The sequence below is a fragment of the Sinocyclocheilus anshuiensis genome, unplaced genomic scaffold (genome assembly GCF_001515605.1).
Source record: "Sinocyclocheilus anshuiensis isolate Anshui unplaced genomic scaffold, SAMN03320099.WGS_v1.1 scaffold1296, whole genome shotgun sequence".
NCBI classification, from domain to species: Eukaryota; Metazoa; Chordata; class Actinopteri; order Cypriniformes; family Cyprinidae; genus Sinocyclocheilus; species Sinocyclocheilus anshuiensis.
This window is the reverse complement of record NW_015542415.1, coordinates 353839-369444: the sequence shown is the minus strand read 5'-3', so window position 1 is coordinate 369444 and position 15606 is coordinate 353839. Positions and strand designations below refer to the sequence as shown.

General features: G+C 37.6%; 2 protein-coding genes across 2 annotated transcripts in view; both read right to left on the bottom strand.

Moving 5' to 3' along the window:
* The window catches only part of LOC107693453 (U2 snRNP-associated SURP motif-containing protein-like), a 13662-nt gene extending 3474 nt beyond the window's left edge, over window positions 1-10188 (bottom strand). The window contains exons 1-19 of the mRNA XM_016492853.1: window positions 10059-10188; window positions 9163-9249; window positions 8589-8700; window positions 7973-8082; window positions 7729-7796; window positions 7354-7448; window positions 7204-7268; window positions 6891-7056; window positions 6588-6793; window positions 4458-4501; window positions 3785-3889; window positions 2406-2472; window positions 2120-2286; window positions 1807-1969; window positions 1602-1681; window positions 915-1002; window positions 676-804; window positions 390-585; window positions 89-166 (exon numbers count right to left, since the gene is read on the bottom strand). Coding sequence (XP_016348339.1) covers window positions 89-166; window positions 390-585; window positions 676-804; window positions 915-1002; window positions 1602-1681; window positions 1807-1969; window positions 2120-2286; window positions 2406-2472; window positions 3785-3889; window positions 4458-4501; window positions 6588-6793; window positions 6891-7056; window positions 7204-7268; window positions 7354-7448; window positions 7729-7796; window positions 7973-8082; window positions 8589-8700; window positions 9163-9240 — 2017 coding nt within the window. The 5' untranslated portion in view covers window positions 9241-9249; window positions 10059-10188. The remainder of the gene's footprint in view (window positions 1-88; window positions 167-389; window positions 586-675; window positions 805-914; window positions 1003-1601; window positions 1682-1806; window positions 1970-2119; window positions 2287-2405; window positions 2473-3784; window positions 3890-4457; window positions 4502-6587; window positions 6794-6890; window positions 7057-7203; window positions 7269-7353; window positions 7449-7728; window positions 7797-7972; window positions 8083-8588; window positions 8701-9162; window positions 9250-10058) is intronic.
* Window positions 10189-11223: 1035 nt separating this feature from the next.
* LOC107693437 (probable H/ACA ribonucleoprotein complex subunit 1) overlaps window positions 11224-15606 on the bottom strand; it is a 6023-nt gene continuing 1640 nt past the window's right edge. The window contains exons 3-9 of the mRNA XM_016492827.1: window positions 14405-14502; window positions 14178-14269; window positions 12531-12588; window positions 12353-12405; window positions 12150-12221; window positions 11931-12054; window positions 11224-11765 (exon numbers count right to left, since the gene is read on the bottom strand). Coding sequence (XP_016348313.1) covers window positions 11493-11765; window positions 11931-12054; window positions 12150-12221; window positions 12353-12405; window positions 12531-12588; window positions 14178-14269; window positions 14405-14502 — 770 coding nt within the window. The 3' untranslated portion in view covers window positions 11224-11492. The remainder of the gene's footprint in view (window positions 11766-11930; window positions 12055-12149; window positions 12222-12352; window positions 12406-12530; window positions 12589-14177; window positions 14270-14404; window positions 14503-15606) is intronic.

Here is a 15606-nt window from a genome sequence, read left to right as displayed (position 1 = left end):
ATATATATATATGGAGAGAGAGAGAGAGAGAGAGAGGGAAGTGTCTGGGAAAAGCAGCCATGTATTACTACTCGTGTTGTGACTGTACCTGAGGATTCGGAATCCTCCACCTTCTCCCATTTAGACAGTGCAACAGTGGGTAAAGTCTTATCTGAGCCTTCATCAACTGGATCAGACACACCAAAACAAGCACAGAGGAAATATGTGTAACTTAAATAAAAACCATTATAACACAATCAATGTTGTATGCGTCTTAACCCTTTCACTGTGTTCAGATTAGGAAATAGGCTACAAATAGCAGTAACATTATAGTAAAAAAACAGCTAGTTAATCACAATATTGTAATAAACAAGATAAACTCCCAACAACCACAACGTCCTTCTACCTACATGGCACACCATCGATATCATCTACTGAGTTTCCTAGGGGAACACCGTCTATGTCATCAACCGGTACACCATCTATAGAGGACGGATCCCAGGTCAAAGGTGATCCATCAAGGTCATCAAGGGGAGTACCATCAATTTCACCTCTCTCCAGAGGAATACTATCCAATGGCACCCCATCCAGATCAGGAGATTTGGGCTAGAGAACAGGTAGGCAAATGAATATTACACTATATAGATCATATGCATTTTATTTATTTTTTTTTTTAATCTTTTTGCCACAGCTCACCTTTGCTCTGTCAATGACTTCCTCTCCAGGTTTAATAAGCCCCAGGAATATATTCTGCAGTTGGATCAGGAAGGAGTCTGGATAAACTGCCCAGTCTTCCCACGCACGAAAACATCCCATGACTCTTTGCTGCAGATAGAGAGAGATGAAAGTGAGAAATGTAGAGGGGGAGTGGAATCACAGATCTCTGCAGGGGAGGAGCTTGAGACAGATCACATGCAAGAACAAACTGTTCCCACCTTAAACTGCTCTGCCTGGAGTCGGGCTTGGATGTTCCGATACGCTTCACTAATGTCTCCAAATATCTGCGGCAGCTTTGTTTCAAAACTATTACACAGCAAGACAAAAAGAAAACTCTTAAGAGTTCATCAGAGACAACATTAACGTTTTTGGAGTTTCGATGTAACTGCAGTAATGACAGGTCTTTTTTTCTGTATCGTGGCATACATCAGAGTGAAACAGATTATTATTAAAAAAATAATAATTTGTAGGGTGTTGACTTGGTTCAATTCAACGGTTATTGATTGGATGGAGACAGATCTGAATGCAAGCTTGCAGTTGATCATAAGAAAGGTGTCGCCTAAGTTGACTAAATGATTGGAGAAGTCCAGTAGAAGTCTGTCATTTCACTAGGTAACCCAGTTTTGATTAAAAATTACAAAGTGAAAAAAAAATATTTTGAAAACATTTGAACATGCACGGATGAATCATTCACGATTAGATCAATAACATGGATTTTGAAACTACGTAGGGTGAATTTCAATTTCAATTTTTTTTTTTTCAGAATACAAAAACCACAATCATGTCAATGCTGTAGGTTTGAAACAAATGACTGGAAAACAATTTCAAAGACACTGGAGAAAAAAAACAAAGAACAAATGCAATCAAGAAAACCATCAAATAAAAATGTTGCACAAGTGACTCACAATTTGCGGTAATAAGACGCATTGGCAACTTTGGCACAGGAGTTGTAGAGGATGTCGGATATCAGGTGAAGTCTGGCAATCTGCAATATATACACAAGACATCAGACAAAATCTCCAAAGGAGTGAAGAAGGGCTAGGCATTAAACTCCAGTTGTGATTTGTGAACTCCAAATGTGTCTTTGTACTACTGTAAATGTGTGGGTACCTTCTTCTGCAGTGGTGTGTGTGCTATAGACAGAGATTCAGTGATGCAGGAGACGACCTCCCCAGCAGCCTCTGCTCTCTCCAGGCAGAATAGCATTGCATCACCGATCTCATCCCTGCAAGGAGTCAGCCCTCTCAGCAAGGCCTCCAACCTCTCTCTGTGCCTGAGACACAACAAACACATTCAATATGCACATACATTACGGAACCAAACGGACGTGGGCACCCATACATCACAGGCCTGTGTGCATTTTATTTCAAAGAAATAGGCGGCCTACAACATCTATTTCTGTTGGAGAGGAACACATGTTTACTCTGCCTTCAGGTGCCCTTTCTTTGGCTCTTCCTCTTGAGAAGGGAAGGAGCTCTCTTCTGGTTCCTCATCACCATGGAGATACGGGTTAAGGAGAGGTGGCTTCCACAGAGAGCCGCCCCTAAACATTCTGAAAGGTGACGTCCTCCATTTATTTGGGTTCTCTCCCTGAGAGAAGGACACAGACACGGGGAAATGTTTAACACCTTTCACATAGATATGAAAATGTGACATCTATTTTTGAGAGTAAGACTGTGACTAGCCATGGAAGGCAGTGGCTCATTTACCTGTAGAATGGAGTAGAGTTTCCATCTGTAGTACACATGCTCCTGACTCTTATTATCAAACAAAAACCTGCAACATTAACCAGACATTCAATAAATAACGAGTTACATATGACATACAGAAGTCTTAAGAAAACATTATACCAAATATTTACTCACCCTCATGTTCTAAACCTGAATAATTGTCTTTCTTCCGTGAAACCCAAAAAAAGTTAAATTTAGCAGAATGCTGACTTTGCTCTTTTACATACCACAAAATGGTGGGCGACTACACCAGGTTTGACATCAATGATGCCAAATGTCATTGGTTCTCATAAAAGTGAAATGTGCTTATTCAAATAGCACAAACATTCCTGAATCTTGATATCATGTGGCTTTGGAAGACTTGAAGATATTGGGCAAGTCAGCAGACTGCTTATGTGTTATCCTGGTTACCATTCACATTGTATGAAAAAAAGAGAAATGTGAACATACTGCCTAATGTCTCCTTTTGTGATGTACAGTCAAAAGAAAACCATACTGGAATAGACATGAGGGTGAGTAAAGGACAGAATTTTCATTTTTAGGTGACCTATTCCTTTTAAAGTTGGCATAAAATGAAAATGATCGTATTGTGAATGATTAATCTATAAATAAGATACATTTTTTAACATTTGTTTTGTGCTTATAATTTTTAATCAAAAGTCACAATGTTACAAGTAGCAACAGATATTTTCTTCCGTATTGGGATGTACAGTATTGTGTATACATTTTGCTTTTTTCCATACTGTACAGCACTAGTCTGCACCAATTTATGTTGTTTCACAAGAAGGTTATAACATCTTAACCAAAAAAAAAACAAACAAATCAGAGCATGAATTACTCACAATATAACCAATAACATGAATTTAGAATTTTAATTTCATGCTGAGCAAGCTATCTAAGAATATTAAAGGGGTCATATGATGCGATTTCAATTTTTCCTTATTATAATCCATAATTATGTCCCCACTGGATGCAACGAATGCCTCATTTATAATGGGTTTTCATGTTTTTGAATCATCGCTCCGGCCTGACAGGGCATCATCACAATATGGTAGGGGCGTAACATTTCCGTCACACGCTTGAGGTATTCGGCCAATCACAACGCACTGGATAGCTGGCCAATCACAGCACACCTCGCTTTTTCAGACCGATGAGCTTTGTAAAAATTGACGCGTTTCAGAAAGGCGGGGCATAGAGGAGAAACAATAATGTACAGTATGTGGAAAATAATGTGACCTTAAACCGCATAAACACATTTCATTACACCAAATACACAAAATGATGTTCTTTTTAGCAGCATCATATGACCCCTTTAATGGTTAAAATATTCTGTAACAAGCAGAATACTCCTCACATACCTGAAGTCAGGGTTGTTCTTTTCCCGACTCATGATGATGGCCTCAAACATGGGTCCCTCTCTCACCACAAACTCAATCATTCTGTGTATCAAGCCCAGCAGGTTCCTATCAGCCACAAAAGAGATGGATGAGAGAATGAACAAGGGCACTCTTTTCTTCTCTCCATCTTTCTCCATCACGCCATACAGCCTTACCATGTCAGTTCTATCTTTTTCTTCTTTCATTTTCACTGTCTGGCAGTTTGAATCTTGTATTTTGCTCTGAATTTTCTGTCCACTCCAAATAAGATTGCTTTCTGATGTTACCATGGCCCTATGAGACCGTTAAGGGAGTGTGTTTTAGTACAATGTTAGCTCCTAGCGTTCAGAAAAGGGCCACTGTGTGGTGTTCTACACATTTTCACAGTAGCAATTACTGGGTATGAAATGATTTATACTATTTAAAATGCAATTGTATTAACAGACTAGAGAAGTTGCTGATGTTGCTAAAGATCTGAGATGTATCTGTGAGCGTGTGAGTGATTTTCTTGGCTCCGATCTAAGATCAATGACGTCTTACAGTATCTTTGTGATGAACTAACCACTGTGATTTAGGCGTCAGACTACAGGTGAGTGTGTTTGTGCGTGTGTTTCAGTGGTAATGGTGTTTTAATAAATCGACAGAGAATGTGTACCTTTCTGTGGGGATTACCACTGTCACTACGGCCTCGGACAGAGTCTGTTCGCGACGTCAAACCAAATGATGAAGATACAAAAATACAGTGAGTTTATATTTAAACAAACTGCAGAATATTCATGATTAATATTAGCAGCAGCAGCTAAACCTCTGGGAACATGCTCGCAAACAGACGAGTTCATCTCACCGCTGCTCTTGCTCTGTCTGAGGGACATTCTGTGTATTCAGACACTTTGCTTTCTCCAACCTGTCTGGCTTCACTAAGGCCATGGGCTCTTTTTTATTCCAGCTTAATGTTTATAAATCTAAACCGCATAACAGCTTACAAATCTGAAATGAAAAAGGGTTTGGATTTGACATGTTTGAGGACTCACCGTTGACATACCAATCAAAAAGTGATATGGAGAGACCGGCCAATTCCTCTTAACAGAATCTGAAAGCCTAAGAAGCCAAACAGGTTGGTAGGAATGAAATGTCTCATTACACAGGATGCCCCCCAGGCTAATAAACATTACTGAACTTAAAACCGACCAAGTTTACTGCAGTGTTTCTGTACAGTGTCCTGGTTTAATCTGCTTGTGATTCTTTGTCTAGTACAAGATACACATATAAGTAGAATCAACTGACTCAGAATAGTTTAAAGTGTTCCCACAACAATGTGAATTCACATCGAGTTGATTTTGAAACTTTTCTCAAACAATGAAACAATAAAATAATTTCTCAAAAAGGTTGGCTCCATCACATTTCTCTACATTTAAAATACACTATCATTCAAAAGTCTGGGGTCAGTTCATTTTATTTTTTAAAGGGGTCATATGATGCGATTTAAATTTTTCCTTTCTCTTTGGAGTGTTACAAGCTCTTGGTGCATAAAGAAGATCTGTAAAGTTGCAAAGACTAAAGTCTCAAATCCAAAGAGATATTCTTTATTAAAAGTTAAGAGTCAGCCACGCCTACCTAAAACGGCTCGTTCTAACACGCCCCCACATATCTACTTCACTATCTGGGAAGATTTGCATAACGCCACCCAAATGTTCACGCAAAGAAAGAAGGCGTAACTTTTATTCTCGCTGTAGTATTGTTGCCGTGGAAAATAATGTGTTTTTTGAACCTTAAACCGCATAAACACATTTCATTACACCAAATACACAAAATAATGTTCTTTTTAGCAACATCATATGACCCCTTTAAAGAGAAACTGACTATTTTGTTTGGCACGGAAGCATTAAATTGACCAAATGTGGTAGTAAAGACATTTATAATATTACAAAAGATTTCTATTTTAAATACAGTTGTTCTTTTTAACTTTATATTTATCAAAGAATCCTGACAAAAAAAATTATTGAGTTTCGGCAAATATATTAAGCAGAAGTAATTATAAGAAGAAATGCTGGTAACACTTGATTAGTGAGACCAATTCTCACTATTAACTAGTTGCTTATTAGCATTATTACTAGCATATTGGCAGTTTGATAGTATTAGCATATTAATGCCTTATTCGGAATGACCACATTTTAGATCCCTTAATCCTACTCCATACCTAAAATTAACAACTACCTTATTATTAACTATTGATAAGCAGCAAGTTTGTTCAAGGAAAACTAATTAACAGTGAAATGTGTTCCCTATTCTAAAGAGTTACCAAAATGCTTTTCATTATGCCATCACAGGAATAAATTACATTTTAAAATATATTAAAATAGAAAATATTTTTAATTGCAATAATATTATTGTTTTTACTGTATTTTTGATAAAATAAATGCAACCTTAGTGAGTAAAAGAGACTTCTCTCAAAAACATTTAAAAACCTTGCCAACCCCAAACTTTTGATGTGTAAAGAAAAAGAAAATATTTTATCTAAAATTAAAAGCTTCGATTCTATTCAGATTCCAAAATAGGTCTCTTCATTAAATCTTAATTCTCAGCCTTTTTGTCACTATCAACCTAAAACCACCAAGCAGAAATCTTTATTCCTTTCATTTTACTACTTTTTTATTTATTGAAAAAAAAAGTCAACATTTGTTTACTCAGTAATGCTTCATGCTCACAAAATACCTTGCCAGCAGATAAATACCTTGACTTCGGCAAACCAAACTCTACAACACCAGGAGACAGAGCATGTGGTTACCTTATAAATGTCTTCCTGTGAGCGGCTGCGTGGTTTGGTGAAGTCATTTCTGAAGCGGTCTCTGGGTTGGGCGTTGAATGGCAGTCCAGAAGGTGGAGGGGGTGCAGTGGTCTTCAGAACCCCGATGGGGGTGTATAGAGGTTGCGGAGGAATACGTACTGCCTTCCCCCAACCTAGCTTCATTTCAAAACCCATTACTGTTTTACCTGCAAAACACAGAAACCAGAGCTCAAATGTCAAACTTTTGACAGACAGCAGTCTAACGTTTCATTTACACGGGTTTGAGGATTGAGGACACCTCACCATCCAGTGCGGCCAGAGCACGCTCTGCATCTTTCCGTGTCATGAAAGCAACAAAACCGCGGTTGGTGACTCTTGTTCTCTCTTCTTCAGTGCGTGGCCACATGATCTTCACACTGGCCAGAGGACCGTATTTCCCAAACTCCTTACACAGCATCTCCTCTGTCATCTAATGAGACAGTCAAAGCTTAATAACTACGAATCTAAACATACTGTGTAGCACACCTGTGCAGTCTGTTAAAGAAAAAACATTTTTGTGATTTTGTGATTTTCCATGGATGGCAATCAGCAGGTCAAAATACTGTTCTCTTCTCACCTTGGGGTTGATGCAGCCGATGTACAGGTTTGTTGTGTTTGGCACCACAGGATCATCATCAAATACTACAAACACAATGCGTAAAAAGATTTTTTAGGCTTCCACTGGGTTTCCAAAGTGAAATGTGTGGCGTGAGTTTGTCCGACTTACTTGATCGTCGTGTCGGGGGTAAATCCAGATCTGGGTTGACTCCTCCAGAGTCACCTTTCTTCTTTTTGTATCTTTCCTCTCTTTCCTCCTGTATTCTGAATGACAGATTAAATAAAGCCAGAACACTTTTTAGCTACCCTTTTGCAACACTTGTTAAAGTCGTGATGAAATGGAGAGCAGGTCTTTTTTTCTGTATTGTGACATCTGACTGAAACAGATTAACAAAAAACTGCATATGTAGGGCGGGGACTTGTGTCTAACCATCAGTAGTTGATCGCTGAACATAGGGATGAATCAATCACAATAAAATCAATAACATGCAAAATAGAAAATAGAAAATAGATGAACAGAGTGAATTTTGAGAGAAACACTGACTGTTTTAATTCCTCTTTAAAAAGCTCCAGATTACTCTTCTTCTTCTCCTCCACTTTCTTTTTAATGGCCTAGAATGGAAAAACAACAATAACGTTTGACTAATTATTGTATTTTGTGATTCACAGCAAAATGGATTGCGCCATCTATGCTGATTATGGCAGTCATCACATTCCTTCTGACCCGGTCTTACCTCTTCAAAAATATATTAAGCTCATCTGACTACAGAAGACAGAAGCTCACTTACAGTTTTTTTAACTTCTGCAGATTGAACAGGTGAGGCATTCTGAGGTGGAGAAGTGAATTTAGAGGCGGGTCTGTAGAGTTTGCTCTTCTTCACTTCGGCGGCTTCTTCCTCTGAAAGATGAACAATGAAAACATATAATCATAACTCGCTCCTTCCTCCATTTAAACTAACAGCTTAGGTTTACAGTTTTAGTAGCCCACAATTCAAATTCTAAGCTTTTTAATGCAAGCAACATATAAGCATGCCACTAAAACACAAAGTCAGTTTGAGCTGAACCAGATCACTGGTTTATTGTTTCGAACTACAGAGATCTAGAGAGACACATGCTTAAAAACCCGAACAAGCGACATTAAGTCACAGCAGGGAACATATTTTATATTTCACTTTTGTTATTGTAACTAAAACTACAACTGAAACTATTAAAAATTGTTTTCTGTAATTGAAATAAGGCTGCAATAAAATATTAATATTAGATAAAAATGGCAAAGGCAATAACAAAATTACTCAAATTAAAACTGAATATAATAAAGGCTAATTCAAAATATTAATATATAGTATAATAATATATAAATAACAGTGAAGAAGAAACTTGTATAAGAAAGGCACAACAGCTCACCTTTAGTTGCATTTACAATGCCTCCTCGTACAAATGTCTTCACACCACTTTTTTCATTAGTGTCAAAAGAAGCTATAAATTCCTCAAAGACTTCAGCAGCTTTCTCCTCCTCCTGTAAACAGTGAGACAGAGAAATGTTGTCAACAATATAAAAATAATCTTGGGTATTTTTTTGAAAAAAAAAAAAAACTTATTTCCCCCTCTTAATCATACTGGTTTCAATTAACAGTAATAGCTTTGTATCTTGTATTCATCTATTTTTTGGGGATTTATGTTTTTAGCTAAGCACCACTATTCTCACCTAGGGAGAGAAATAACAAGACAATTAAGAATTCATTCCCACATTCATTCCTTTGCTTTGGTTAAACTGTAGTCACACTGTACTAATAATTTATTCCCATGTTTTAATTTAGATAAATCATGGCCACAATCTATTCGTTCCTTTGTTTTTAGCTAACAAATCAAGAAGTTGTGGGAAGTAATTCTTAATTCACAGCCACAATACCTATTTTTTCTTCTGCATGAGCTGAATGTTCATTGACTCTATCAAACACATTTTCTGACAAAAACTTACCTTTTTCTTCATTTCCTCTTGCTCTCTTTTTGTTAGTGTCCTCTTCACCCCCACAGATTTCCCTTTTTTGTCTGCCATGTCAACTTTCTAAAACACAACAGAAATGTACTGTAACTTAGCTCACTGCAGTGCAGTTTATTCATTTATGTAACCATATATTCAGGACTGGGGAACTGCATATAATGAAGTTAAGAAACAACTACTCAAAACCCGTAGTCTGGGGGTCAAGACCCTGCATACCTGACAAATATCACAAAGTACTTCCCTTAATGACAAGACTTCTGAGAATAAGAGGGCAAATAACAAGGAACATTTCCCAGAACAATGCGAGTCATACAATAGCCATTTTTGCTCTCCATCCGTATGACGTCTTGATCTGTACTGAGGACAGCAGGGATGCAGGACTTTGAAGATGCAAAGCAGATGCTGGATTACGACACCAGCCGTTATGCACAATAAGACAGTAGTCTATATATCCTGTAAACACCTTATTTGTGTAGGATTCGCGGCACGACTACATGCCATGGCTCTACTTGTAACTAAGTTATAACATTATCGTTCAATAGTTATAGACCTGCTGCTGGTGGTGTCTCTATAACTCAGTCTGAAACTGTTTTCCAACCTAGTGAGCTGCCTACCTAGACAGCGTTCGTGGGCATCACGGTCGCCGACAGACCCCCAAAAAGCTGTCTATGTGTGCAGCTCACCAGGTTGAGACAGACAGCCTATGTGTGTACGTTAGCGTGCGGGCTAACAGCTCTAGTTCTCCTGGCCTCGTTCAAACCTCAGACAACCTTCTGCGGTCAACTGCTTTAACGCCACTGGAGGACGCAATGAAGACATATCTGATGCTGCAACCAGCTGCACGTCTGTAAACAATCTATATAGCGACTTACACAGCTCTTGCGTTGCAAAAATGAAACCGTTCATTTGTTGCTAATCCGCCATTTTGAATTCACTAGAAATGGAAATAGCGGAAAAGTGACGTCACGTGACCAACACCAATCAGGGCTCAAAACGCCTCATTCTGCGACTGCAGCGGATGTTTGAGACTCCAGTCGCGCGTATTTAAAGTTGTATACGTTATACAGTAACGGTTGTATTAATTATGACTTGATTATAAAATGGCAATAAAATGAACAGTCTTCAAGACCTGAGCTTATGTGAGGCTCTCAACCAACCTGATGTTAATTTTGATAACATCATGTGTGAGACAAAACAACTAATATGACAGAACATCACAGAATTCATCTATTGTTAACACTTGCTCATGTTTGTGCTCGTCTTCTCACGAAAATGATGTAAGGGACTAACAACATGAAAACAATTATAATTTTTAATAAAAAAATAGTTTGGATAATATTTAATTAGATTAAAAAAAAGAAACACAAAGAATAATGAAACACCTGGAATGTGTGTTTAAAAAAAATGGTCAGTTTTAAGTCATAACATTTCTCAATATCCACTCAAGTAGCCAAAGACCCAAATTTCACAGATTTTTACATAAAGAGATAGTTCACCCAAAAATGAAAATTTGCACATCAATTTACTCACTCAGACACTGTAAGAAACTTTGTCCATACAATGTAAGTCACTGGTAACCAAAATTCTTCACAGAAGAAACAAAATCATGATATTTGGAATGACATGGAGGTCAGTTAATGATGACAGAATTTTCATTTTTAGGTTAACTAAGCAGTACGTCCAAATAAACGAACGGACAAACCAGACAGACAACACTAAATAATTATTCAAAAAAAAAAAAAGTCCATTGTTTGGTGTTTATTGACATGATGATATAAAATGTAAACAACTTCTTTGCATATTTACATTTTGTTTGAAGTATTGGATACAATTTTTATTACTGAGATGACCTCTTCTAGTTTTAGAATGCAAAACAGTATTTACACTGTATTCAAAGAGGCATTTCATTACCCTCTGAGGTACCATTAAAAATTGTATTTTTCCATAACCTAAAATGTAAAAACCTTCATCATATAACAATTAAATAATTTACATTTTCTTTTAAAAAGGACAATTTTTGTTTGTACACAGCTGCTGTCAGAAATCTTTCAAATATTTAGTTGAATGACATCATTACAGCAAATAGTGATGCACCAAAATTATTATTATTATTTTTTTTTTTTACAAAACTAATTCCATTTTTAGTCGTAGTTAAACGTCACTGATTTCGGGCCTCCAAAACTATTTCGGCTGAAACTGATTTTTTTTTTTTCTGTTTCGCCCCAATATCGTTGGTTGTGGAAATTTCAGTGCATCACTAACAGTAAACACTACAACTTCATAAAACTGAATGGTTGTAATTCTAATCACTGAAGAGTTACTGTTCGATCGGCTACTCTTGATCCTCCCCTCCCTCTTCTCAAGCCTCTTCCTCCTCTTGTCACACCAACCCCACCCCTTCCTCTGCCTCTGCCACCACCTATAATGTTTCCTTGTCCTCTACCTCGTCCACCCCCAATGATATTTCCTCTTCCTCTGCCTCTTCCACCTCCTCCAAGAGCTCCTCTTCCTCTTCCCCGGCCCCGTCCTCGCACTCTTAACCTCAGGTCAGTGAAACGGTCATTAAGGTATACGGCAGTCTGCAAAACAAAATAAAAACAGAGGCTCTAAAAGCTGAAGAACAGTTTATTCATGCATTTTTTATAAAAATTAGTCTTTACACATACAAGGCCAATAAAATGCAATAAATGTCTGACTCTCCCACTTTACTGGGTATACAGGCTCTGCCGGACAGTTCAACTCACCTGGTTAGTGGCTGCTTTGTAGTTAAATTGCAGAGGAATCCCCTTAGGTGAAGAAGTACCGGCTCCTCCAGATGATCTGCCCCTTAACACTGCCCCACCCCTCCTAGCCTGATTAGATGTCTTCCTGATGGAGAGAAAAGAGTGAGACAAAGAAAAGATAAACAAAGAGAAATGTACAACCAGTGAATGAGAAAGAAGTGAGAAGGTGAATTAACTCACACAGCGACAGGTGCAGATTTAGCATTTGGCAGAGAAACTGTCAGCGTGGAGCCAGATGGTGCTGTTCTTCGACTTCAGTATGTGTGTGGATGTGGGTGTGACAGACACAGAGAGAGAAAACGAGCAGAGACAATTAGTTTACACGCCTTGAGAATACTTTTTGGAATATACTGGAGTCATATTCTCATTGAATTAAACCTCACCTTCTTATCGTCTGATACCTCTGTAATTTCTCAGTCCTTTTTGTAGCGGAAAACTGAAGTAACAAAGACAAAGACAGAAATGTAGGTCTAAAATATATTAACAGGAAGGTCAATCCATGTATAAGTTGTGTATAATGTGAATGTTTTTATTATTATTAATAAAGATTGTCATTCTTACCCCTCTGTCTAATACAAATGGTCTTCCACCCCTCTGTCCTCTTGCTAACAATGCACCCCTACAACAACAAGAGCAATCAAACAATTATATTAAACTGCAGACTGTTTTATGCTGAGTTTATAGCTCTTTTTCTCAAAAAGTTTAATGTTACTTCTAAGAAGAATTCGATATTTTATGTCACAACCCATAAAATATTGAGAGTTTACCAGATGTCACCCAATACATCTTTTTTCCCATTTATTGTTGTTGTATTTTACCTATATATTAGATTTTTAATGTTTTTGAAATCATCAAGTCTCTTATGCTCACCAAGGCTGCATTCATTTGATCAAAAATACAGTAAAAAAACAGTAATATTCTTAATTATTATTATGATTTAAAATATCAGTTGTCTATTTTATTATATTATAAAAATTAATTTATTCCTGTGATGGCAAAACTGAATTTTCAGCATCATTACTCCAGTCTTCAGTGTTACATGATCCTTCAGAAATCATTCTAATATGCTGATTTGGTGTTTAAAAAAAATTAAAATAAGTGTTGAAAACAGTTGTGCGGCTTAATATTTTTGTGGAAACATTTTTTCAGGATTCTTTAAAGGGGTCATAAGATGCAATTTCAATTTTTCCTTTCTCTTGAGGTATTCGGCCAATCACAATGCACTGGATAGCTGGCCAATCAGAGCACACCTTGCTTTTCAGACCGATGAGCTTTGTAAAAATCGACGCGTTTCAGAAAGGTGGGGCATAGAGGAGAAACAATAATGTACAGTATGTGGAAATTAATGTGTTTTTTTAACCTTAAACCGCATAAACACATTTCATTACACCAAATACACAAAATAATGATAATGATAAAACACGACGGTCATATCAAATAATGATATGACCCCTTTAATGAATAGAAATCTTTTGTAATATTATAAATATTTACTACCACTTTGATCAAGTAAATTGCTCCTTGCTGAACAGAACTATTCATTTCTTAATAATACTTAATAAAAAAAACCCCACTGACTCCAAACTTTTGAACAGTAGTGTATATCTCTGCCTTTGTGTGTCTCTACACCGTCTTCAGGGTCGGAATTCTTAGAGATGATAAGCCGCAGCTGCATCATCCTAAGCTTCTCTTTGAAGCAACATTGACCATTTCAGCCTTGGCTGCATAGAAATATTTTCTATGACTTCTCTCTTCTGGATCTGTGACTTTCAGTGTTTATATTTATGCAGATATTATGGCTTCAAATAGAATCTTCAAATAGATTGGGCTATACATTGGAAGACTACGTCCCATGAAAACCAGTTCTCATGAGTTCCTGTGTCCACCTTCACCACTCCTGTTGGCACATATGGCATAATATATCATATTGTACTGCTCACAGTTGAATTGTAGAGAATATAATAAATACTTTATTATATAACAATAGGTACTTTAGACTGAGATTCTTGAATTTTACTGGTAAGGATAAGTTTGGATATAAAATTTAAAAAACCCAATATTCATCAGTTGTTCCATCATTAGTAATTAAGCATGATACTGTATTATTATTATAGTATATTTTATTATTCATATTTTGTTTTGATATTAGAGTAAAAAAAAACCATAACATCATATTCAGATTTTATGAATGAATGAAAAGAATAGAACCTGCTCAGTCCGCCTCCTCTTCCTCTACCTCTTCCTCGTCCTCTGAATGTCCCCCTCGATGTGAATGTGGTCTGATCAAACTGTTCACCGGTCTATGATACACAGTAAAATCATTGTTGAAAGAAAAGTCACCTTATTTACATAGAACACAGGGTATTCAATTAAAAACCACCGGTTTCAATTACTTAACCTTATTTTAGGACCAGAAACAATACAATGACTTATACCATGACAGTGGCAGCAGCTCTATTTAGTGAACCCCTTCTTGACATCATGTCCCTCCCGGATTCCCATTGTCTCCTAAAACCTCTCACCCTGCCAGGTCCTGTGAGACAAACCTCTGTGAGAAACTTACAAGTGTTTATACAGTTCACTTGAAGCATTTTTAAAACAGATCAGGCCAGGCAGAAGTCCAAACAGTTCAAATGTGTCAGTTGTCATAAACATAAGAGATAAGACAGTTTTAAAGGGGTCATATGAAGCTGCTAAAAAGAACATTATTTTGTGTATTTGGTGTAATGAAATGTGTTTATGCGGTTTAAGGTTCAAAAAACACATTATTTTCCACATACTGTACATTATTGTTTCTCCTCTATGCCCCGCCTTTCTGAAACTCGTCGATTTTTACAAAGCTCATCGGTCTGAAAAGCGAGGTGTGCTCTGATTGGCCAGCTATCCAGTGCGTTGTGATTGGCCGAATACCTCAAGCATGTGACGGAAATGTAACGCCCCTCACCATACTGTGATGATGCCCTGTCAGGCCGGAGCGATGATTCAAAAACATGAAAACCCATTATAAACGAGGCATTCATTGCATCCAGTGGGGTCATAATTATGGATTATAATGACTTGTACTGTGTTTTTACGCGTTGCTTTGCATCGCGCCGCATAAACATAAAACCATGTCTGCATTTGTGATAGGAGAAATGACAAACAACAAGCCCTACTCTACACTGCTCAAAAAACTCGCTTTAAATATATAAAATATAAACTCTTTAAATATAACTCTTTTAACTCTTTAAATTACAGTCTTTGAGTCAGAACAGCCGGCATTGTAGTCTACTCTCCCAGGATCAGGAAACAGTCCTCCATAAAATGTGCTGCACACATCTGAATATTTGGGTTGAAGTGTTCTGGAACAGTGTTGTAAATACAACTTAACCACTGATTTCTAGTCGTGTCCATTTTTGGAAGGCCAAACAAAGTAGTTTCGCTTTCACAATGAAATACAGCGTCACACACGGCGGCCTACAGTGAGCAAAGGCCGGGGGCTAAAGTGAGGAACGGCCGGAGGGCTAGAGTGAGCAGAGGCGGCGGATTCGACGAATGAGCGTCTGGAGGGCTTGCGGCGACCACACGTGACGACCCCGGGTTGGACTCCGCTTCGTCCACGGTGAAACCGATCCGGCGATTCCACAGCACAAAGTTG